The sequence below is a fragment of the Gasterosteus aculeatus genome, chromosome 17, assembly GCF_964276395.1.
Source record: "Gasterosteus aculeatus chromosome 17, fGasAcu3.hap1.1, whole genome shotgun sequence".
In the NCBI taxonomy this organism is placed as follows: domain Eukaryota; kingdom Metazoa; phylum Chordata; class Actinopteri; order Perciformes; family Gasterosteidae; genus Gasterosteus; species Gasterosteus aculeatus.
Window position 1 is genome coordinate 5,741,108 of NC_135705.1, and position 25,384 is coordinate 5,766,491.

The 25,384-nt window shown below is 43.6% G+C and overlaps 2 protein-coding genes across 13 annotated transcripts; both read right to left on the minus strand.

Annotated features, from left to right (window-relative positions):
- Positions 1-1,663: 1,663 nt before the first annotated feature.
- LOC120835153 (ras-related protein Rap-1A) lies at positions 1,664-17,833 on the minus strand. 12 transcript variants are annotated; one of them, XM_040203782.2, is made up of 8 exons: positions 17,621-17,833; positions 12,383-12,471; positions 11,608-11,676; positions 11,319-11,375; positions 10,530-10,670; positions 6,975-7,118; positions 6,493-6,618; positions 1,664-2,751 (listed from the first exon to the last, which is right to left on the minus strand). In XM_040203782.2, the coding sequence occupies exons 2-7, from the start codon at positions 12,437-12,439 to the stop codon at positions 6,529-6,531; spliced, it is 558 nt and encodes a 185-aa protein (XP_040059716.1). In that variant the 5' UTR covers positions 12,440-12,471; positions 17,621-17,833; the 3' UTR covers positions 1,664-2,751; positions 6,493-6,528. The 12 variants fall into 12 exon arrangements, with proteins under 12 accessions (XP_040059716.1, XP_040059717.1, XP_077947867.1 ...); XM_040203783.2 differs by having other exon boundaries at positions 12,383-12,476; positions 17,621-17,805; XM_078091741.1 differs by having other exon boundaries at positions 12,383-12,476; positions 17,576-17,775.
- Positions 17,834-18,718: 885 nt separating this feature from the next.
- On the minus strand, positions 18,719-25,383 carry timm17a (translocase of inner mitochondrial membrane 17 homolog A (yeast)). The gene is made up of 6 exons (XM_040203781.2): positions 25,145-25,383; positions 21,288-21,387; positions 21,059-21,122; positions 20,788-20,916; positions 20,259-20,369; positions 18,719-19,615 (listed from the first exon to the last, which is right to left on the minus strand). Exons 1-6 carry the CDS (start codon positions 25,240-25,242, stop codon positions 19,539-19,541), a joined length of 579 nt encoding a protein of 192 aa, XP_040059715.1. The 5' UTR covers positions 25,243-25,383; the 3' UTR covers positions 18,719-19,538.
- Position 25,384: the final 1 nt, after the last annotated feature.

Genomic DNA, 25,384 nt, shown 5'->3' on the forward strand with positions numbered 1-25,384 from the left:
GCTGGAATCTTTGAGTGTTTCCTTCCATTGTACGACTGAGACCTCAAACTGAAATCTAGTGGCTTAAAGACGTAACTTTATTACAAAAAAACATTTTCCACAGTAGAAAATGTTTGCAGAGCACTGATAGAGCCGAAAACGACGACGATGTCATTCGTACTTTTTTACCAGTTGATATCATACCAGGAGATCCACCGATTCTAAAACCTGCTCCATCACTCCCGATCGAGGCAGTGATGGAGCACCGAGCTTTCGGTTGAACTTTAAACACCATCGTGAGCAGATAGAAACCCATCTGGTTTTAACGGGAACCAGAAGACTCGAGACACCAGCGGCATCAGCATAACAATTTCCCAAATATGAACGAAGGAAATGCAAAAAACCTTTAGCGCATTAGACGATGTTTTGACTCCAAAGGCTGCATACTTGGGAATATAATGCCCCCCCCTCCCCCCCACAGTACCATTGAGCCTTCCTACTTTTCTCCGGGGGGACCTGGAGAAGCGAGGGGAGTCTGGAGGACGGCAGCAGGCATTAATTCAAAGAGAGCATAATGAATGCTAAAGTGTTTTGGTATTACTTTGCTTCTCAACCACTAAAGGGATTAAGGGCCCGATCGAGGCTGCAGTGTCGGTGATAGGAAGAAAAAAGGGAGGAAAAAAAGACAAGTGAGTCATACGTTCTAATCCCTTCCGCAGACATCTAGCATCCTCCTCCGCTTGACACGTCCTCCTCGGAGACGTAAGGAGCTTAGATGATGCAGCAGTTTGGTTTTCTCCTATCGAAAAAATAAAAAACTGCTCCTGCTCGCAGCCTGTCTGGTTATTTTGACCTGAATACTAACTTTTGGTTGAGGCTGTCATGTACAGAGCGTAACATACAGAAGAGTTTGTTACCATACGGCACCGTCGGTTAGAGATTAAGTGCCTTTATTTGTCAGGCATTTCATTTCCTTAATATGAAAGAAAAAGTAAATTCCTTTTTTCTCAATTAACTTTTCCTGAACAAATATATTAGAATTAAAACAATTGATGACTTATCAATATATTTGTGTACTGCTGCTTTTCTTTAGCTTATTTGATCAGTTTGGATTATTAATAAACCCTTTTGGGGCAAATTAAAAAAGACAATGAAGGCTACATAGATTTCTTTAAATACCTTCATTGTCCCCTTTCACTGGAAATGTTGAAAGATTACAGAAACCATTTTCCAGAGAAGCTACAATGAACGAACCAGAACCGCGAACCAACGATCGGCGGCATTATTATATATCAACGCTCCAAAAATGCAACAGGCCTTTTTGTAAAGAACTATCATGAAAACAAATCACTACGTTCATTGTGATTTATTGTCCCATTATTCCACATCGCTGACCTTCTTTGAATCAGTCCCCCTCGAATGTGTGTAACATCGATGTTCATACAATGACACCCAGTGGTCATTAAAAGTAAGGAATTCTGTACACTTAAGTAGAATAGTTACACAAGCGCCCACGCTCAATCTTGTGATCAATGAAAAACTGGTTCCTTCGTATAGAAACAATACTTAGGACAACTTGTCCCACACACACTTCCTGTTTTGCTCCAATATCGTTTGCAACACGTAAAAAAAAAATTAAAAAAAATCCTCTTAATATCACGCTTCTCAAATAAGTCAGATCTGCTTTGGATAAAAGTTTAATTCACAAAAATACATTGTACTAAAATGTACTTTAATAATCCATAAAAGCTGGAACATCATTGACAGAAAAACACAAGAAGCATTATTAGAGTTGGTTTAGTATATTTCAGCTTCGAGAGACATAGAAATCAATCCTTAATTTTCCCCATATTTCTTCTATAAAAGACCCATTTTTCTGAAGCATTAATATGCAAAAAAATGGCATTAGAATATATTATGGGAGCTATGAAACCCCAGTGACTGAGTATAAAATTAAGTCACATCAGAGAGAGATATTCGCAGAAGAGAAGTCCATGGACAATAGGGCGAACAAAGAAACAAATACGTAATAAAAATAATAACACATATCATCGACCTTTATCTATCATCACTGACATGACAGGCATGGAGAATAGGTGTATGGCTATAAAAGAATTCTAACTTTTCCACTTGAAAACACCTACACTTAATAACTGACGCATTTTTTCATGCTTGTTTTTGAAGAATATTTATAATCATACAACTAAAAATAGGTCAACTTCCAAGTCTTTCAAATACAATATTGATAATGAAAAGAAAAATACTGAATCCAAGTTCTAACTTTGTTTTCCTTCTTTTTAACGCTGTTATATTCTTTGTTAATCTGTCAAAAAAAAATGTAAGTAGAGGAAAGGGGGGCTGTCTCTGGCCGTGTAGCTGGCTCATGGACACTTTTTTTTTTTTATTAATCTTCAGAGGCTTTTATTATCTTCGTCTTAAGTTTGTGATGTTTGTTGGTGCAGAAAAATGGAGACTGTCCGTTCAGGGTTCACATTGAAACTGAGACACAGAGGAAGGTCCTCAGAGGCGAGAGACCAGTCTTCCCTCGCTCTTACTGTCTTTTCTTTCTTTCTTTCTTTCTCTTTACTCTCTCCATCTCTCTCTCTGGTGTCGATCATCCTCGTCTTTGATAGGAGCAGTTCAGTCAGCTGATTCACCGTTTATGGCTGATGGAGGGAGGAAGGGAGGGAGGGAGGAAGGGGGAGTGGGTGGGCGGGGCTGTTGGAATGCTGGCACTTCCAATCAGGGCAACAGTTCTTCATTACAGCATTTCTGCAAGACAGCACAATGGCAAGTTCAACATTTCATAGCCTGACCAGGATTTCCAAAGCACCACCTACGAGCTGAGAGTGGCCTCTAGTGGCCGGCTGAGGGCATTACACCCGGAGGAGGAGAAAACAGAAAATCTACATCAAGTCATGTTGATTTCATTTACAAAGTCTAGTATCACAATTCTGTCTCTGGGGTTTACAACCTGCACACAACACCCGCTGTCTATTGATCCTTGATTAGGATCAGGAAATACTCTCCATAATAAGGAAACCTAAATACAGGAGGAGGCAATTGGTCTCTAGAATAAACCACATTGACCCTACAGGACGATGAACGGAAGAGATCGGTGCAATGGGGTTAGTGACCTTTGACCACCAAACATTAATCCGCACGTCCATGAACCCAAATGAGACTTTTTTTTTTTTTCAATTTAAGAGAAATTCCCTCCAGCTGTGCCAGAGATATCATGATCACAGGAATGGACCGTATAATGCAGCCTGAAGGATCCGTCGACTGCTTTTTCAACAGAAGACAGATGTTCTGGGTACAATATAATTCAAATCCAACGTTCCCAGGGCCGTGCCATTATGCATGCTACTGCGGCTAACTGCCGCGACCATCTGGAGCCGCTGAATAGAATGCGGGCATCACCGATGTCATTGGTTTCACCTGAGCTGACCGCCTGCTATGAGAAGGTGCTCGTTGCGTCGCCCGTTAAGAGAGTTACACACCAAACTCACAGTTGGAGTAGCATTCAGTCCATGAACTAAAATTGCAAAGTTGCGGATTGAGGTGATTAAACAACATGTGGGCAAATCACAGTGCGCGGCGAACACACGGCCAGCTGCTGCTACCCGAGCTACGAGGAGTCTGAGGAGGCTTCGCTCATATACATTACACCAATCGGTGAGGAGTGAACTGCTCCTTTGACTCCCCATGTACAGCGTGTCCTACAAAATTAGTTTTAAAAATGTCCGCAAAACTGCAAATACGTCTGAAGCTCTACAATCAATGAATGCAGACATATCTGGTTTCATTCTGTGCCGGTGTAGACAGCGACCACTAGAAGCCCGAGAGCTCATGAGGTCAGCAAAGCGAAAAATGCCCACGTTGTACAAAGTGAAATGTCCCATTAACTCTTTCGCCCTCGTTCCTGTTCGAGGCTGGCACTGTCCCCCCCCCCTTCACACACTGGCCGCAAGCCCAATGAACCAATGCTAATGGGATTACAGCCCCACTGTTCCACTGCTCACGGCACACAGGCTCATACACTGAGAGACGGGGGGGGGGGGCAGACACCGCCCCGGGGCCTGCTGACAGAGGTCCCAGTCTCACACACTGGACCTCTAACTGACCAACACAGATGGATTCTGATGGGCAGCGCGGTGGGCGGGTTAGTGACCCCCCCGCCCGCCCCCCAATGTCAGTGCCGTCTGCTTTTACTAATCCGTCTTATCACAGTTCCATTCCCACAAAGACACAGTCTGGTTTACTATGAGTACAAAACACAAGTGCATGCTGGGGCTTTGTGAGCGCACTAAAGAGAACCAGAGGGAAACAACTGTTAACAGAATGTAGTGATGAGGATTGGGCGATTATAGAAATGTTATTGGAGTGTTCGCCCAGATTAACAAACTAGAGGATCCCGCAGAATCAACTAACAGGGGCTCTCTGCGTGTGGAGGCCGCACGCCAAATGTCCAGAGCTTGGTTCAGCTCCGCTCTACAAGTTCCGGTTTCTCTTTTTGGTTCCACGGGACAGACTGAAAACGCGTCTCCGTACTTTTGACCAAGTGAAGACGTTCCGCCGTTTAGCATCCAGCAAGTGTCCCGATGACGACAGACAGACAAATAGCTCCTTTATTTCCTTTAACAGCGATCTAATCAAAGTATTGCCAGCGTCACCATGACGACCCAGTGACAATTACGACCAATTACGTCTCCACTAAAGAAAGAGGTTCTATCTGCAGTAACTTTCCATTGACAATCTGACGATCACGCCGCTTGCAGGAAAAGCTTAAACTGTCCATCCAGGTCTATTTATTCCCCATCCAACCACTTCCTTCACTTTGACCTCGTAAATCGAGGCGCCACCATGCGAATCCCTTCGAGGCGACGCGGCCCGGCTCTCTGAGAGTGGCCCCCCGCGGAACAATTCTCTCCACGCAAAGTGGCCCCTTCAGGCAGACACCTTCCACGTTTGGAAACCCTGAGGATCAGCGTCGTGATCTCCATGTGAGGCTTCGGCCGGGTCATGAGATCTCACAAGCACTGCTCGACTGACTGAACCTAAAACGCATCTTTCAAAAAGGGAAACTTTCCAGATCAGTGTGGAAACATTCTTAAGGGGACTTTTCAAGTCGGCAAGCTGTGGGTTGAATTCACTCCAGTGGGGTTTTTGGTTAATGTGAACGGAAAACTGCTCGCCCGATTTCCATAAAACTTGAAAGGTGGAGGCGTGCAGCACGGGCCAGGTAGACGTCAGGAACGCCTCAGCGAATACACCTCAAGTTTCTCTCCTGAATGCTCCAGAAAGTAATAATCATGTTGGATTTAAAGACAAAAAGGTTTTTTCTGACATGATAGAAGCTTGTTTAGCTACATTTAAATGCATGTTTAGGACAATTGTAGAAAAACTGCATTACAATTACAGCAGAGAAAAAAAGGAATGAGATCTTTCCAAAAAGGATCAGTGCGATACGCACACAAGGCGCTCATGGACTGTCAAGCTGCAAAGCATCCCTTACACGGACGAAGAGGGATACATTTCATTTCCGATAAGGCCAATCTAAAACTAATCTGTCTAGAAGGCTCGACGGGAATATGTCGTTTTTCATACTTCCTCATCACTAGTAACAGGCGGAACTGAAACACTGAAAAATAGAAGCAATTCTACATTTTCCTGCAGTCTGCTGAGCTTCATGTTTAAATCCAACCAGCACACACGGACTCGTTCATCCAACACCAAAAAAGGCGTAAAACAAAATGCTAATGAAAGCACTTTAAACTTGTGGGAAATGACTCCAAGGACGTCAGTCCGCCCCGAAACTTTAACTGGATCTGGATTAAAGAAATGCCTTTCGATTCCACAGGATGACAACTGCCGACATTTTTAGGAAGTGACAAGTAGTGTCCCACACATACCAGCTATAAAAAAAAATGAGTCACTGGAAAAGTTCCTCTATGAACAAGAACGACACGTTAATCCAAGAATAGACAAGGATGACAATGTTACACCCAATATATGGCTTATGACTGACACAAAAACACAGAACGGTCTGCCGCCCAATTTCCTTTAATTGTGTAAATAAGAGAAATATTCTCCTCTTGTTCCAACATTAGTAATGTAGAAAAACGTATTGTATTATGAATGAAGAGATACAGGAGATGAAGCAGCACCGCCGTGTCTTTGAATGATTTAAGTTCCTCAGAAGGTTTATAGTACCTAGTAACCTACTTTTGCAACCAAAAAAGAAGCAACACGTAGCCTAAAAGGAACAATAAGCGTTGATGACATTGTTGTATCAGGCTATACTATACTATACTACTATACTATAATTTAACTTCTCTACAGGCAATGAAACCCATAATAATTAACTACTGATTTACTACTACCGAACTACTACCAATGTCCGCAGCATCATTCAAGACGACACAGAAAGGTCGACGCTATTATGCAAGACTAATTAACCCGACAGCCTGCCTACGCATCATGACCTCATGAATACACACAAACACACACCTGGCTCAGAGCTGCTGCAGGGGCTGGAGGGGGTCTTTAGAGCACGACACAGTTGGATTTCTTTTTCGCCTTCTTCTTTTCCACTGGCGTTTTTCTATTTATCTGTCTGACCAGGTCGTAGAAGATCTAGAAATGACGTGACAAACAAAGAGAAAACGGTCAGTGATTAAACCTAATTTAATGTAGTGATAAAATCTCTAAAAACAGCAGCATCCTCCCACACTGTGGGAACGTCAAGCAATCGCCTGAGGGCTTTTTGCAGTTTACACACATTAAGTTTAATGGAAATAGCACCGAACAGCAGGTATAGTCTTGAGTATTTACGTACAAAATCAATCTCTGATGAGGACCATTGCACAATCCGGTCAGCATCTAAATACTTCCCTGGGAGATGAAAGCAATATAAAAGGCGGGTCTTTGGAGGCCTCGTCGTTTAAAACACACGCAGGATCAAACAGTGGTTTGTTTCCGTGCAAACTCACATCGAGGACGTTGATCTTTGACTTTGCAGAGGACTCTAAAAAGGCACAGTGGTTCCACTGTCTGGCCAAGTTCTGGCCCTGCTCCTTCCCCACCACACGCTCGTCCTCCAAGTCGCACTTGTTCCCCACCAGGATCATCGGCACCTGGGGACCAAAGTAGGGAAAATATTAATTGAGTTTAGGTCATCAAAAAGTAAGCTAATTTAAGATAATGCTAAACAGCTCAAATAAATCAAAAACCATGCAAAAGGAAAATGATAAGCTTTGAGAGGCCCCTTGTTGCTAATCGGCTTATGCGATAAATAAATGTCTCCACTTAAAAGAAGTAAATCGGCCCCATTAGGCACAGCGTTTCAACAGACATTTAATGGGTCCACTGGTGAGCGTCCAGTGCCAACAACGCAGGCCTTTGCGCCTGGGAGGTGGTGAGTTTTAGCAGCACAATATCGGTTAACAAAAGCTCAATAGGCATCCTCACGGTGAAGGAAGGGAGAGGTTTATTAATAGCCAAGTAGCCCATCAATTTAAATTTGAAGCCTGGATTAAAAAAGTCAAAGACAAGTCAATCCATCCCCGTGGGACTGCAAAAAGAATTTTTTTTTAGGTTACACAACATTGACAAAAGAGATTCAACAATCATTATGCGGTTTCTCTCGGCCTCGTTTCCGCACAGAAAGGAAAGACTGAAGTGAGAAAACAACCACAGACATGAAGTGCATCTGGTATTTCTTTCGGAATCTCCAAAACACTTAACACCTCGTTTTGGCCCTTAAATCAGATGTTTTAACCAAGGTCAAAAAAAAAAAAAAAAAAAGAGGGAGACAATAATCTGGGCAAAACTTCAGTCTCAAATGTCAGTCGGGGTGTCGGGATGAGTCTCATCCTGCCTGCTGTTTCCTGACCGTCTATCTAGGGAGCGCTCCGGCCCGGAGGAAGTCATGGCGGCCCCGCCCAGCCGGGATAAAATCGCTTTCCTTCCTGAATGTCATCCAACATTTCAGCCGGATTCCACGCTCCGGCTGCACATGATAGTGGGAGACTGTATGTACGCGCGATTGCAATTGTGTCTGTGGCTTGTATTCATTCTTTCTTTCTTTCTTTCTTTCGTTACTATACCAACCACTGTAAAGACCTTAGTCTCAGATTTCAATTGGTTCGCAGGATATTTTCTTAGTTTGTATTGGGGTTAATACCCGTTACATGAGACGTTATCAAGGAAAAAGTTCAGCACAACAGGCGCCAATAACATATCAGCTGGGGGAATCTATTTGTGGTGTAAATCCATGCATGGGAAAGGCCGCCTTTGCTCCCTTCTGGTTCAGAAACTGCTCCCAAATATTTGACGATCTGGAAGAACTGGATTTTCGTAGGCAACGTGGTAGCACCCTGACATGAGCCAACTCGCTCACACTTCAGACCATCTCCCAGGTCTACTGCTCAGAGGTGGTTTGACAGCAGTATGGCCACGCTCAACCACAAAATGTAACACTTTTGAAGGCATAGTACGAGTACTCCAGTCTCGCCCCGCTCTCTCTGGGCTGCGGGGCAGACGACAGGAAACCGGGATGTTTGGATTAACCCCGTGGAGGTTGCTGCTTGGATGTTTGATATCCAAACAAGACCTCGCACTGGACTGCTGAACGGCGTTTCTCCCGGGGGGTCCTGGGAGAAGCCGTGGTATGCCCTCATTACACAAACTCTGAGCCCAGCAGGGATGAAAAAGGATGCAGAGAAAAAGGGGATGGCAGGATGGAGGTATGCAGGGAAGAAGAAAAAAAAAAATGTTCCGTGTCAGCAGCACACGAGGCAGCATTTGCCTAGCGGAGGAATCCACGCAGCCCACAGAGAGTCTGTTCAGACGCTGTTAACATGCCACAGACAGGTCCTGTCCCGCCCACGTTGGTATGAATGGGTTGTGGGGAACCCAGAACAGGGGGAGTATAGAGCAGTTCAAATTAATGCAGCCAGTCGTTGCATAGGCAGCGGTGAGTCACAAGCACAGAGTCAGGCATTAGTGCGGTTAGTCAGATGAGCAGAGAAGGAGATGGGCCCCGAGAAGTCATGGGACCACTCTTACGAAAGAATTGTGGAAGGAAGGAAGTTCATTTAGTGGGGACTGCTCGCTCGCTCGCTTTATACTTCGCTCTTAAGGGAGATGGAAGTTCAGCCCTACTGTGATCAATGTATCGTCATTGAAAGGCTTGTTAATTGAGCCTCGCAACAGGAAGTGCGTCAGTTCATTTCGCCAGCTTTGCAGTAAATGGTGCGTGGAGGAGTTGGAATGAGAACAGCTGCAGCAGCAACTAGAATGTCTGCTTTAGCAATAGCATGAAAGCTTTCTCCTAATAAGAAAACAGTTTTCATGGAAGAGGGGAAAAAGAAAAAAAGTTATGCATTTCCTTTGGTCGTGTATTCCTGCAAAGGGAGAGGAGAGATAAACAGATGTCCTCGACCTTCATTAGGTGAAGGTATAAATCATCAGCGGACTGATTGCTGCCATAATGGCTCCCGTGTTTAGATAAGCAGAGTGGGGAAAATATTCAGAGGGAACACAAAGCAGAAAAGGCCGTCAAGGCTGTTTTCTTACGAGATCAGGAGCCGCTGATCCTGCAATCCATCTGTTAGCCCGAGGGCTAACCTCAGTTCCTCAACCACATGGCATAATGATGTACCACAGCGGCACAACCCAGTGTGTTTTCGATGGGCTGAGGCTTTCCTCGCCCCTCACCACGGACAGTCTAAATCACACAAACACAGTGCCAGGCCACAAGGAAGGCCACAGCGGAGAGGAGGTACGAGCAACAAGCATACTGCACTAGATATGGAGGAAGGGGAGCAGGGGAAGGACTAACAGAGAATAGAGGGGTGTGAAACATCAGCGCCAGGCTGCAGAGATGTTTGAGAGGGAGAGAGCGAGGGATGGAAAGAGGGAGAGAGAGAGAGATTGAAGGTTATGGTTACACTCATTCCCTCCAGAGATCACCAAAAAAGGGCATCAGAGATCCTGCTGACGCACTATCTGGCCCATCAGAGCGCGGACGGCCCCACAATTCAAGAGATTCAGTAAAACAGAAACGTGCTTCGAACTAACAGCACACCAGGCAAATAATGACATGACACAGACTCCGTAATTCCTCCGCAGCAAAGTCAAGCTGACGGAGAGACTCGTTAAGGAACACCAAATCAAATAAATATTAGGTCAGATACTAGGTTAAGGGTTCAACGTGAGCCTAGTGGGGACTTTGTGTCCGTGTTATGCACAGATGAAGAGATCAGTAAGCGCTTTCTCATGGTTTTCACTGCACAGACACCGAGCATTATGGCGAGGAATTACTCATTTTTAGATACCGGCATGAGATGGCATGATAGCCGTGCTGAATAGTAACCATAGCAACAGCGCAATCGGACGCTGAACAATGTAGGCGGCTGAGAGCACAGAACGGGGGAGCCTGTAACCCATCTGTACCGGTTTCCACACACATACATACAACCACAATAAAAGAAATTAAAAAATGAGACCAGTTGGCATTTAAGCACCGCATTCTGCATACTTACATCCTCTGTGTCCTTTACTCGTAGAATCTGTTCTCTCAGGTCCTGGAGGTCGTTGAAAGTGGACTGTGCAGTGATGGAGTATACCAGGGCGAAGCCTTGGCCGTTCTTCATGTACAAGTCCCTCATTGCAGTGAACTGCTCCTATACGGCACATAAGAAAGACAGGCCATGAGCTCTGTCACGTGTTCTCTGGCATTTTAGAAAACCCTTAAATACTTATTTTAGAGTTCCAAAATATAACAGAAAATCCCAACGACGATCGGAGATTTCGGAACACATAGTGATGGACATTATGCAGTGGAAGTCTTTTCACAGCACTCACACCATTGTGCACTGCAGGTGAATAATCAGCCCCCTTTGATTTTCCACCAAGCACGAACATGCACATTGCTTCGGCACCATCTACGCACAAACAACGGCCGTGTGCACATCCCTGCAGCATGCTTGTGCTGGACAAAGGAAAGAGCAACTCCTACATGAACAACTCAGCGAAGCTGACCTTATCGAGCTAAATGTCATCATGCTAACATGCTGCGAGTCAGTTCATGATGTTAAGAATCCTATTAAAATTGGCTCCCTCAACAGAAACAGGAATGTCTGCAACAAAATATATTGGCAATAAGAATAGGTATTTTTTTCTTTTTCAAACTAAAAATGTGAGCCTCACAATGGTAGAAAAGGTCTGTGAATATAAACCAAAAAATATATTGAGTGTTCCACCAACTAAAGAAGGTCTTGAATAATTCACAGGGTACAAACACATAATTCAGGGGTATCAAATGCACTTACTGTGCCTGCTGTGTCGAGAATTTCAAGCATACATTGCTGCCCATCTACCTCCACTTGCTGTAAGAGAAGAAAATAACACTTTAGTCAAGGGAACATCATATTCCAAAACTAAACCACAGTCAAATCCAACACAGTTGATGGGATCAAAGTAAGCAATAATGCAGGTAAAGACAAAAGCATAGAATAAAAAAAAGACTGAAAAATAGAGATGAAGGAGTGAACCTGCAGAGCAGCTGCTAACAATCAGCACATTCTGATCCGCCGCTCCCCCTCCTCAAGGGACACTCACCTTTCTGTACGAGTCTTCTATTGTAGGGTCATATTTTTCCACAAAGATTCCCTGCACAAACTGAACCGTCTGCGAGAAAAGACAGAGCGAGAAAAACGTCAGATCGCTGTGACCTGCCGGCATCAACAACAAAACATCTAGAGCAGTGCCATATGTGCCCGGAGTTATATCACAACAAGAGGATGCTCATAGGGATGCCAGTCAATAGCAGCCAGAATGCATGAAAAGGTCTGATTGATATTTTTTAAACGTTTTAAAAGGGCCTGCATTGCAACATTAAGCGCTGTGCTTATTAACAGCTTTACATTGGGGGGTAGACAGAGTTCACTGTAAATTGTCTTTAAGTCAAAACATGTCCGCCAGCCAGTTTGAGGGATTAACCCCGACACCTGGTCGAGGTTAGCTAAGCAGAGCGTGCAACACTTCAGACATGTACGGTCTCCTCCAAAACTTGGAATGACAAGAAGATGAATAGAAGTTCTGGGTTTTGGGGGGTTGTTTTCTGTCAAAATGGGCTAAATATCCGTATCCAGAACCAACGGCGTGAGAAATGGAGAACTAGAGTAGACCGGAACACATGTCAGGAAATACATGCTACTGACATGCTACCTACCCATAAATAAGGAGACTAAAACATACTATATGAGGGAACTGTTTCGTATGTCGTGGATCCCTGTGAAAGAAATGTCTACAATTCTTTTTCACATCAGCTTTTCCTCCAGAAACATTTTTTGTGTGTATTTTTGAATGTATATTTTTGGTGTGTAATACTCACCAGAGCAGACTTGCCCACACCTCCAGAGCCTAACACCACGAGCTTGTATTCACGCATGGCGGGTTTGCTTCACCGGACAGCCCAACAATCTGCACTGGACAAATGGAGAGTGGGGCAATGCGGGAATCAAAGTGAGTGAGGAGCAGATGAAATAAAACAAAACTCGAAAACAAGATCTAACTTTTGAGGAAAACAACGTAATTTTCCAGCCTGGTCTCTTGAGTTTTTCCACAGTTCTAGTCATTCCTGGAGTTTATGGACAAGACGCAGGACAACAATGGAGGGAACACCCATAAGTGGAGCTGCTTCAGGGTGGAGGAGTACGTGACCCCCTCCGTAACACAAACCAGCTGTGGTGTGTACGAGTGGAGGGGGGGGAACCAACGGGGAGATGACGATTGGGATCTGGCACATATTCCTGCTAATGACACAATCATCTGGCCTTCACACAACAAAACACAGCCGGCTGTCAGACGCTCATCTTAATTCTAAAACAGCAAGCTTTTGTCAGTTTTTGACCAATGCTTGAAAATAGCTGAGAGGCGGGGGAAAAAAAACAATGGGGAAGAAACCGTGAAATCTCTGGAATATCCCTTTGAAGGACCCAGAGGCTTTGAATGCTTGGCACACATTGACTAAAGTCCAATGGGTCAGCCAACTGGGTCACTGTGCTGCGCGCCAGAGAGACCAGTGCACTCAGGGGTTGTGGCTGACTTTTTGCTTAAGGAAATAATTATGCAAGTAATATTTAGTGAAAAACATCATCTGTTTAAACCTGTGAAAAATTGTTGCCGAGCTGTACCACATTTAGGCCCGCCAGGTTACTTTGACTGCTCGTCAAAGGGCTCGCCAGCCTTTCCCAAAGCACCGCGTTGACTCTTCTGTCGCGGGTTGAAAAGTGCTGCATGTTGCCGTCAAGGCTGTGCAAAAAGTTCAAATCAGGTTATGAAGCCTGGACTGTGAATAATACAAACCCCGTAATCTCTCACGCACGCGATTAGGGAGCTTGGAAGGAAAGCGCAAAGGGACGGGGTCGAGCAGGTGCTATTTCAACAGGCTCTGCTGTAGTCGTGTAAACACTCAACTAGAGAGTCAAGTGCCCGCGTACAATGTCACACAAGACAATGTCACACGTAGATCTAGACTAGGCCTCACATGCTCTCTGTCCACACTTCATGCCTGAACCCAGTGAGCCCGCTGTGGGACAGTGGTTCTTAGATCATTACGGGTTGCTTCAGATGTTGTTATGGAGGACGCAAAACAGAGGTGCATGTCGGATTGGCATAATTTGTTATTTCTTACATGGCTTTTTTTAAATCAAACGGTTTTTTTAATATATTTAAAACAAACACTGTATAAGCTACATGCTAATGTCAATACATAAAGTAAATGCAAAAGTATGTTTAGGTTTTTATGCGTCTGATCAAATTGATATGGAACTACCCAACGGAAAATAAGCCCTTCTTTATCTAAAGCAACTGTGGGTTCTTACCAAAGCAGAAACAGAAACATGAAAAGCTGGTGGGAAACTTTCACAACATGAACTGGTGGGCTCGCTACCCCCCTGCAGATCCCCACATGTTCTACAGTTACACCCATGGAGGAAATGGAGACCTTTACAAACCGCCATGTGCACGGCACAAGAGGAGAGCTCTTTGGCGGGTGGTTAAAAACGCAGCAGAACATTGTTGGTACCCAGCTGCTATTATCCGTGACGAGAGGTGCTTGAGAAGAGTCGAAAGGACGTCATAAGACGAAACGTTACAGAAGTATCGGCAAACCACCAGACCTACCTAGGTTATGGTTTGGTGGTTTTTGTGGGCGCCGAAAACTGCATTTGGTTGTTACACAACCCGCATACAAAAAGTTAACCATGTGCTTTATTTTACATGACTGTTGACCCCTGTTTGAGGGTTAGCAAGTAAAGTGCTGGGAAGCCGACTACGACGCCTGACTATTTAAAATTAAGTTTTGAAGTAAAAAGAGAAGCTCAATTGAGCCATAGACCACTGGGAAAGTACGTCTCACTGAGCTCGAGTAGGGGTGAAGGACCACATTTCTCAGCGATAGTGCACTGATCCATGTTCTGAAGAACGGCAAAGTGGACGCTCTTAAAGCAAGACACCGAAGGCGCGGTCATTACCTCAAATTATACAATTACTAATGCAGCATAACACCACCACTCTCTATCGATCTCGGTTCTGTTCGAGCTTCTCGCTCCAAACTAGTGTTTCTTACAAATGGCTGAAATTTAAAAAAAACACACACCTCCGCACTCTCAAACGCTTGCCTACACACTCACAACGCAGATAACACACACGCATACACACGGCCATTTAAGGACATCTGCCTTTAAACACCAAACCGCTCTCTCTCGTTCCGTCGCCCTCCACTACACACACACGGTCATTCCCAACAAAACAAACACGCCGCTGCTGTTCCTCTGCTCTCGTAGTAACCCCAGCAAATAAGGAGCGAGGGAAAGCCGCATGCCACAGAAAACATGCTCCGGCATGACATCACCAAATCGCTCACCATCTACGGCCAAAAGTATGCATCCATCTAGGGCTGGAATTTGGACGAGGCGCCGCTGCTGGCGATGAATATGCGGCGAATGTGTCCGGATAGACTACGGGAAACTGAAACCAGAGAGCAGGAGGCTTCACGGCCAAAACTACTAACTATAGGATGCAACGTTTCCTGGTGTAGAGGAGCTAATCCTACGGCGCCGGAGCTGTCAAATGGCCTGACTCGGCAGGGCGGTATGATTGACAGCCGCGCTCTGTATCGTCGAGCCAGTGCGGACGGGAAGACGGACACATCCGTTGGTTAGGCTGGCAGAAACGATGCAGACATGCGTCAGCTTATTTTTCCTGCTTGTTGACCAGCATGACAATTACAGGAGCTACACAGGGTGACAAATATACACCGTTGAGGTTCTAGGGTTGAAAAAAAAAAAAAAAAGGGGGGGAGACAATCTTTCTGGCGGACTGTTTTCTTGATATCGCTGAGCCCGTTTACTCATTACCTCCACCAAAACCACAGCTCACACTGAGCTTCGCACGAGAGACGCTGTAACTAAAGGGGAATAACCCAGAAACTATTGACAGCAGATGAACGGTCATGCAAAGGGTAAAGGAACGCTTTATTCTACAGCGAACATATTTACTCATCTCATAACAGTGTCTTGAAAATTTCTTGGAAAGTACTATGTTATGCAGTTGTAATTACTGGGGCAGGAAAAGGGGATTGTTTGGTAAGAGTTTGAAAACAGATGTTGAAATCCAGAGGAATTTCTCTAAAAGTACAGCACCACTTCGATGAACATGTCAAACTCGAATGTATTGTTGAATTTATGTAATTATTGGAAACATTATTCTTTATATGCCAAGATGAATGTGTTTTCACAATTCCGTCCAGCTGACTTGCTGTGCCCACACTGAAACACTACATGGCGCAGCAGTTAACTGGCGGTATATAAAAGTAGAATAAGTACCCACTTCCTCTAATTCAGTTTCTAATTAGTGGCAAATTACAAAGTTCTTTGGTCCTTGTAAATTTGAATTTACGAGCCTGTAAAATAAAAGATTACCCCAAAGCTTGAAGAAAAAGAAAACAATGCTCTTCACCTTCACGTGTTATAAGCAAACGCAGGTTAACTTTTCACAGGTAATATTAGACTCACGAGTAATGACGATGCTTCAGATGTTAAACTTCAGGAACGTTACAACATTGGGTCCTGCACGATCTTCTCTGAAACTTATCGGTTTGCAAAGTTCACACACCGCGTTATGGGTCTCCTAGAACTCTTGACTTTCACCCACCAGTCAGAACACCACTGCAGCCAAGCACACAAAGTAAAGTTTGCTGTGACTTTATGACCAAGATCTGCAAACTGAAAAGCACCATCAGCAGAACACATCTGTGCTCCGACCTGTAACCACATCCTCTTTCCAGAGAGCAAGACGGCTTCATGCTGATAGGCTGGAAAAGGAGCAGCTACCTACTGAAATAGCCTCTTCCAGTCTCTGTTCCTGTTCAAGACTGCAGACTGAAGGCTTGCTAATAGAAGGGGAGGAAGTGGGTTTTATAGCCCGTGAACCATCATCAGACCTGAGGCTCCGGAGAGATCAGGGGATATTCAGGATGAGGCAGATGTCTCATTTCAGTTAAATACAGAAAGAAAGAAAAAAAAGACAGTTACGACTCATTGCAGGAATGTCTTACTTCCCTTGGGAACTGTGCTATTCTGTTATTAATAAAGAGGAGGTGCTGTGTATTTACAGTTTGAAGATGGAGAACACGCACCTTTTCCGTTTTATCCTGCAACAGGCTGGACACAAAAGCCTGGCCGCACACAAGAGAAAGTACTTGGGTTATCTCGCTGTGAATCTAGCTAATTTGCTTACAGTAGTAGCATATGCTCATCACTCCAGGTCATGATAAATCCCTGCAATCCGTGGCTCTACCAGAGAACGGTTAACTGACACCCCGTCGGTGCATGATTATTACACCCATAGCTTACAATAACAAGGACCAAATTGCGCTCGAATCACAAACCAGTTTACAGATGAATACCAAAATAACCTAATCTATAAATCAAAAAAAGCTCTGGTGGCAGCATCGGTCCAAAAAACCATCGGTTTTCAGACAAACACCCGCACTAAATCCCCGTTACTAAAGCTTGCTAACTAGCTAGCTTTAGCTGCCTGCGACGGACGGGGCCGCCGACACTTCAACGCCGCTAGCCGCGGCTCGTTAGCGAGCTAGCTAGCGAGCTAGCTAGGCGACACTCTCCTCTCCGCGGCGCACGTTCACAAAATAAAACCAGCTAAATCACAACCACGCTGCAAACCACCGCATTCGCGGCTTTAGACGTCCACCGGGTATCGGCGGGCTGTTAAAACAAAATGAAATCAAGCCGCGTTACGGTGTATTTTGTTCGGGAAAAGACCGACCGCTAACATTACCTGCCTTTCCTCACCGGCCTTGACTAAAATGGGGAGTGCACACTCCCGTTCTGTACTTGCGGACAATTATTTTTTTTCTCGTTTACCCTCGACACGTAAAAAAAACGACGCCGTGCACCCCGCCGTGTGCGCTCGCTATCCTTCCGCTGTCCACCGTCCTCCACTAATCCTCTCACAACACACCACGCGAAGAGATATAAAAGGAAAAGAAAAGAAGACTTACATGACCGCGTTTAGCATGTAGTAAAGTTTTGGTATTTCCACTCACCGTTTCTCGCTCGCTGTCTCGCGCCGCTCCGCAAGTGTCAGTTTGCCTGCGGCCTCTGTGCGCAGCCGACGTCACTCCCGACTGTTTCTCATTTTTTCTTAAAAGGGCATGATGACACGCGGGCCGCTCGCCCCGCGCCGTTTGCACGATAACGGGGCCGCGCGGCAACGTGTCACGATAGATGCGCGGAGAGCAACTTTCTAGGCAAATCTACTAAAACACCTTTTCGACATTATACCTTCAATCTTAAAAAATAAAAATAAAAAGTTGTATTATTAGTCAATTAAATAGGTGATTGAGAAAAAAAAATAATATAATTATTTAGAATTGGTTTATTACTTCTCAGTTTCACCATTTCCCAAACATTTGCCCTAATTAGACATTAAAGTGACTATTTTTACATGTTTCGGCTCGGTGAAAAAGACCAAAACTCCTTCAGTTCTACAAACACATTTGTATCTTGGATTTGTATCCTGAATCCTGGAAGTCTTCTCTGACAGCAGACCAACTATTTATCTATTTTGGAGAGTTGGTTTGACAAAACAAGCCCTAAAAAGGTCAAGACAGTATTGTCAGATGTAAATTGTTAAACTCTTTAAAGATTAAACCTTTACTTAAATATCTGACCACATACAGGAAGATAAACCGCTAAAAACCTTTTAAGTCCCAGACTTAATGTCTAAGAGGCATCATGTAAAATACCTTGTACTTATTTCTAAACTGTTGTTCTGGTTTAAATTAAACTAAAGTTACATCAACCGTCCTTTACGCATCCAGTGTCCTTCAGCCGCCACAGAGGGGGCTTCAAACAGGTAACAGGTGTGTGTGGGTTAGTGACACAAACACATGAGAATGTGAGAGGAAAGTGCAACCTTATGTGGCTTTCGTAAACACATTTGGCCAAGCAGAGGAAGAGCAGCATCGGCCTGAATATGTTGGAGAGGACGACCCTCTGGTGGGGAATGAGCGGTCCTGCCCAGCAGGGCGCATCATGGGGGATTGCAGGAAAGCACAGTGCACTCGCGAAGTGTGACCGTGAACTCGTTTATCTACACTTCTGGATGAATAGGAATTCATTAGAGCACAGCAAACAAAAGGTAACAAGGTAGTTCTTTATTGTACCATACTATAATCTATCATACAGTTTTCAAACAGTATGCAACCCCTTGCTTGAGTTTCTCCGTTCCATTTTTACTGCCTGTGCCACCCTTTATCATTACCAGGCTTTCACGAACCTTTGTGGTGGATGTGAAAGCGCTCTAATATAAAATAGAACATTCTGGTAAAACTCTCATCTCTAAAATAAATATATAAAATCAAAACAGAACCCCTTATTCCAGGAATAGCATTGTGACTGGTATTTGCCTTCAAGAATCCAAATCTAAAAAAATCCAGCCAAATGAATGCGGCCAGCCCAAGCAGTGACATATTTAAAAGGCAAATGAAACTATAAGGGAATACAAGTAGAGCCTTTACCGTATATATACACACAAAGGGGTAGAACATTACTCATAATTCATAATGTTGTGCGTGTGGGGTGTTTTTGCTGGATTAAACACTGTCCGAATGAAGTTTATCAGTCCGGAGCTCCCACTTGTTGGTCTACATGCAGTACATGATGTATATGAAGACAACAGAAAAACACACCTTGTCTCCAGTCTCACCACGTGTTTGTATTTAACCAGAGTTGGGTGAAACAGATGCACATGACAAGGCGTACAATGGCACAAGACAGATCTGTACATGGCCCTTGAAAGGAGGAAAATGAACATGTACTTCGTCCTTCACTTCTCTGACACGGCCCATAAAGTTGGGTGCAGTTGCTATTCTCAGATGTGTGGTATTTTACATCTCCATTTCCTCTTTGTAACTTCAGCAAGGAATTCAAAAAAGCCTAGAGGATAAGAAGTGAGTCCTCTCACTGGTATTGTCTGTAGTCTCCAAAGGAAGGGGCGGCCATGGGAGCAGGGGCCGGTTCCTCGGCAAACTGGGGCCCTGGGAGAAGGAAAAAGTCAAATGGAGAACAGCGGTCGGTCGTTACCCAAGAGGGCAATAGCCTTAAACATAAATACATAAACATCGGTCTCAACTCAGATTTGTGTGATAGCAGAAACGAATGATGGTGTACCATCAATTAATCTGTAGATCATTTTCAAAGTTAATGAATGGATACAATTAGTAAATAGTATCTAGTAATAAAAACAGTAATGCTGTTTTGAGAATAGGGAAAAAAGAGACAATTGAGTGCACTCTAATCAATGTGCATATCAAAACACACACACACACACACACACTTATATACACATATATAGTTTTATAATTTGCATTGCGATGGGATGATGATTTTGGTTTAAAGCTTGCAAGCAGGTGGGCAGATCTGACTAATGTGTCTAGTCAGTCAACTAATATAACGGTCAAACACAGGTGAAATTACAGCTCCAGGCGGTACTTTTTTCTTTGCCTTTGAGTTGTGATCTTCACAATTTATTAGAAAATGTTAGGGAGGGATTTTCATAACTAAATTTGTATTTAATAATTTGTTTGTAAATTCATCAAACCGTGTTCGATGTGCATGTGATGTGCTTTACGTCATTGATTATTCAAAACGCAAGCGTTCAGCGTCAGCGGTATTACTCACCAGTTGGGAATTGTGATGAGGCAAATCTAGTAAGCAAGATTCCAGCACCCTCTATCAATGCCAGCAGGATTCCTCCCATGGCTGCAGAGCCCACCATGGCTACTGGACCATCTAAAGACGACCAGGAAGTGGAAATGTATTTAACATGCGTGCGCACACACAGCCACAATCACAAGCGCGCCCACAAAGTACACAGTGCATTAGTTACCACGTATGGAGTCATTGTTTTCATCTCTACTCAATTGCCATTTAAAATGTTTGTTTTTTTTAAAAGCCAACTAACAGCAAACAGTTGGGCAAACTGCACCAAATGTGTTCATACTGCTTAAACTGTGGGTCAAAAGTTAAGCTCCAATATATTAATCTCCAAATGTAGCGTCTTACCGATGGATTTTTTCACATTCTGTATATTTAATAATGCAGTAGATTTTAGTTTAAACAGTGTTCAGCGCACCAGAGGAACCTTACTGTTTGCCTTTTGCACGTACGTGCTAAATGTTGGGACTCAGCTTCTTGTAAGCTTACTCACTTCTTGCAGCAAGGATGGCTCCCGTCATGGCCCCACTCGTAATCGAGTTCCAAGGATCCTCCTTCCCTCTTACTTGTACTAAACCACAGTCAATCATGGAGAAGAGGCCTCCCCATACTGCAAAGCTTCCTGTAGCCCAAAAGATATTCGCTCAAGTTCAGTAAGAAACAGTTAAACAAGCTTTTGCTAAAGAGAAAATTTGTGAAAGAACATTAGATACTAAATAAAAGGGGTTTCCGGCAGAAGATATCGGATTATCCGTTATCCTCACCTCCGAGTTGTGGAGCTCTGGTCTTGATGGCGGTCATGCTTCCCCTCATTCTGTGGTTCATACCCTACAAGAGAAGGCAGCACAAAGCAAAGATCAATGGAAATGTAAATTCAAGACTTCTGCATTTTGGATGAAAGCCTACATTAAAGAAGATGAAAAGTTAAGACAGATGTTTTGTTGCTGAAACAATTCACAAAAAAAAAGGAATAAGTTACATGACTGAACTTACGGAGGGTGCATTTCTGAAGCCCTTGACTGCCTGAAATATTCCTCCTCCAATCGCTCCCATGGTGAAGGCTCCTCCACAATCATCAACAATCCTCCAGGGGCTAGAAGCATAGAACAGATGCATTTACACGGGGCAATCTAATGATCTTAGAGAAGTTCTGATTGCAGTTTAAATATTGATATCCCTTTTGAGTCTAGATGGAATCCCAAGCACGTTGTTAGTATGGAAATGAATTGAAGGTCATTTTAAAAAAGTTCTATTTGGACAATAGAACGAAAAAAAACCCCAATATGATCACGTTTTATATACACTGCACATCCAGAAATGAAATAGAATGCCATGATGAACACGTAATACACCTGCACTTAGATGTGCATCTTCACGGTTTACTTAGAATAAGAGCATCTCTACTCAAGCAGGACGTGGAAATAGAAATCATTTATTTTATAACCTACTTACATTAACAACTGCAAGATTAAAAAAAGCAGAGCAAAATATAATGTCTCAAAAAGGCCTTGATTGGCTGGTTATTACATGATGTAACGTTACCACCTGGTCTGCAAATAATTCAACTTAATAAGTTCGATGTGCACGTTCGATAACAAACCTTCGGTATAAACTGGTCACTACTGCTTAACACAGTCAGCATGGAGACATGCACATCGATTGAAACTAGAAAATGCATTTCCTGCTGAAAATGCGTTGGAATGCAAAAAGCTGAAAGCTGAAATGAACTTTTTAAAATAGCTGAAAATACAGAAAGTTGAAGGGAATTTGAATACATTTGCTGAAATTATAGATATTAGAAAAGCTGAAATGAATTTGAAATTGCTGAAAATACAGAAATGGGAGAAGCTGAAAGGAATTTCAATAGATTTGCTGAAAAAGCAGAAATGAAAACAGCTGAAATAAATTTGAAATATTGCAAAAAAATACAGAAATGAATAGTGAAAAATTGCTGTTGATAGAGGCATAAGAATAGCTGAAATTATTTTAAAGAACTGCTGAAAATACAGGAAGTGGGGAAGCTGAATTTCAATAGATTTTCTAAAAACAGAAGTTGCAGGAGCTTAAATTTGTTTAAAATTGTTTGTAGTAATATTAGTAGTAGTATTAGTTATAATTGTGGTATTAGTAGTACTAGCAGTAATAGTAGGTTTAGTATCAATAGCAGTAGAAACAGCTGTAATACTATTAGCCATAGTCGTATTTGTAATAACATTAGTAGTAGTTGTAGTATTAATAGCAGTAGAAATACTAGTAGTATGGTAGTAGAAGTATCAGTTGTAGTACTAGAAGTACGAGTAATATTCGTAGTGGGAGACAGAATGTTTGTTATTCAAACTAAGAAGTTTTTAATTAATAGGCCTCATCACAAACATTACAGTAAAAATTCCCTCCATGTGGCTTTTATTTTGAAATTATTGGATTGGGTGGGTTGGGGGGGTGTAGATAGAGGGAGGGAGGGTGAGAGGGTGAGGAAGGGAGGGGTGGTGAGGAAGAGATAGAGGGAGAGAGAGAGGAGGAGAAATAGACAGACATACTGACTGACTGAGTGATTAACAGTAAGAAGAGGTCAGGGTGGAGGGGGGAGGGGGGGCCAGTGTCTTTATCATATTGGTCTGTTGACAGAAAGCATAGCTGCGTCATGTGACTCCACTAATCAGGTCATTGGAGCAGCTGTGAGTCACACACAGAGATACTGCAGCGTGTTTACGAGTAACCACGGCAACGGCGCACGTATTGCATTGGGTGGGGTGGGGGGGTGTAGATAGAGGGAGGGAGGGTGAGAGGGTGAGGAAGGGAATGGTGGTGAGGAAGAGAGGGAGAGGGGAGGAGAATTAGACTGACTGAGAGTGATTAACAGTAAGTAGAGGTCAGGGGGGAGGGGGGAGGGGGGGCTAGTGTCTTTATCATATTGGTCTGTTGACAGAAAGCATAGCTGCGTCATGTGACTCCACTAATCACGTCATTGGAGCAGCTGTGAGTCACACACAGAGATACTGCAGCGTGTTTACGAGTAACCACGGCAACGGCGCACCTATTGGATTGGGTGGGGTGGGGGGGTGTAGATAGAGGGAGGGAGGGTGAGAGGGTGAGGAAGGGAATGGTGGTGAGGAAGAGAGGGAGAGGGGAGGAGAATTAGACTGACTGACTGACTGAGAGTGATTAACAGTAAGTAGAGGTCAGGGTGGAGGGGGGAGGGGGGAGGGGGGGCTAGTGTCTTTATCATATTGGTCTGTTGACAGAAAGCATAGCTGCGTCATGTGACTCCACTAATCAGCTCATAGGAGCGAGCAGCTGTGAGTCACAGACAGATCCTGCAGCATGTGAGTGCTCGTAACCACGACAACGGCGCACCTGTGCTCATTAACGGCTGCAAAATGCAGAGACATGGCAGCAAGTTACACAGAATCCACACCTCACACAAATGAGAACCAGCGCAAAACTATAACAGCTATCTAAAAAATACGGCGTTTGTATGAGACCCAAGACTCTACCGAACGCGTGGATGTGTTTTTATGTCTGTCCGGTAATAAATACGGCTCCTATGGCCGTTTACAAAACGTGTACCTTGTGGATTTTTGTGAGAAATATGTCGGCAGATTTGTATTGGAGCCTATGGGGCTTTTGGCAGAGGTTGTGTCACTCAAACACTCCTTGCGCCAAAACTAAAAAACTCTGGGATTCCATGAACACATTAATCCAATCAGCACAACCATACCCTCATTAATCTGAAGAAATGAAGCCTCTAGAGTGTATACTTTGGCTGCAAGGACAGAAGTTCCATACTTTTTTAACCAGATTCCTGCGATGCCCCACACTCTAGCCCGCGAGCTCTCCACTCTAGCAGACGCAATACACACTCATGTAAAAGTCAGAAACGGAGCGAAGAACTAGTGAAACATAATCAGTGATTATGAAAAAAGTACAATAGATATCAAGAAGCAGTTTTTTTCATAAAATAGTTGAGACTTGTGTGAACATTTGAGAGTTGAAAGGGTGTCTGTAGCTGAAAGATTTGCAAAGCTGAAAAATCTGAAAGTTGAAGAAGTTTAGGAGGATTTGAAAGCAAACTCCATTTGAAAACCATGTTAAAATATTAATGATTATTGATTTATATAAATTCAAGCATAAGAGGTAGAAAGCTGAAAAGTCATAGCCCTCAAGCCAGAAAGGAGCTGAACATTTTAATATTTGAACGGTTTTAATAGCTGAAAGTGTGAAGGAGTTGAAAGGTGGCGCGGAAGAAATAGAAGAAGTTGAAGATGAAGAAATAAAGATTCGAAGAACAATACTTGGAATGCATCGTTAATGCATTCCAACAATAAGTTACAGTTCCTCCCTTCCTATATAAACCGACATGTCTCCCAGTACCCTTCAGCAGCTGTTGTGCAATGATCTACTGCCCCCAACAGATAATGATAGCACACAGGTAGCCAACTTTGCTAGCTTAGCAATATGCTAAAGCTACTTCCTTAACAGATACACTGCACTCGTGAAATTGTCACAGCTGGGCTTGACATTCACTCCATATCCTATAGATCCGCAGACACTCAGTTGCTGGAGGTAATCAACTAAATACAATGACGCGTTAGCGAGCAAACCGACAAGGTCACTAACAACGTGACATAGCAACGAGGGTCTGATGCTAGCACACACCGCTAATAGATGTCTGTGTAACATTAGCATTTCTGCTAACGATAAGGTAGCTAGCCGGCTAAGCGATGTTCCGTGTTATTCCACATGTTGTATCATACAAATAAGTACAAACCCTAAAAGTGGCAGTTACTTCATATGGGGGACTTGGCAAAGTAAAGGGTAAAAAGGCTGAGTTATCTAGTTTTAAGACTCACCAGGGTTCTCTGGCATATTCCTCCATCTTGTTCTTCTGCTGTTCCCTCTGGTGTGACGCCAAATCGACAGGCTGACGTAAGAAGACCACGTGATGCATCGAAAGATCATTTCATAAGGCAACGCTGCATTAGAATCCAAAACAGTGAAGCAAAAGGGAGATGGAACATTATGGGACCGTTTAGGAAAGTCAGCATTTTAGATCGTTGCTTTGTCATCCTAGATTTAATTAACAAAAGGAA

Bases quoted from the DNA above. Each gene is read 5' to 3' on its own strand.
- LOC120835153 (XM_040203782.2), bottom strand. From the start codon at position 12,439: ATGCGTGAATACAAGCTCGTGGTGTTAGGCTCTGGAGGTGTGGGCAAG. The intron at 11,677-12,382 runs GTGAGTATTACA...CTTTTCTCGCAG, and splicing joins GTGTGGGCAAGTCTGCTCTG to ACGGTTCAGTTTGTGCAGGG. The intron at 7,119-10,529 runs GTAAGTATGCAG...TTTGGTCCCCAG, and splicing joins GAGTAAAGGACACAGAGGAT to GTGCCGATGATCCTGGTGGG.
- timm17a (XM_040203781.2), bottom strand. From the start codon at position 25,242: ATGCATCACGTGGTCTTCTTACGTCAGCCTGTCGATTTGGCGTCACAC. The intron at 20,917-21,058 runs GTGAGGATAACG...TTTGGGCTACAG, and splicing joins CAGAGCTCCACAACTCGGAG to GAAGCTTTGCAGTATGGGGA. The intron at 19,616-20,258 runs GTGAGTAATACC...TCCTTCTCCCAG, and splicing joins CTCATCACAATTCCCAACTG to GGCCCCAGTTTGCCGAGGAA.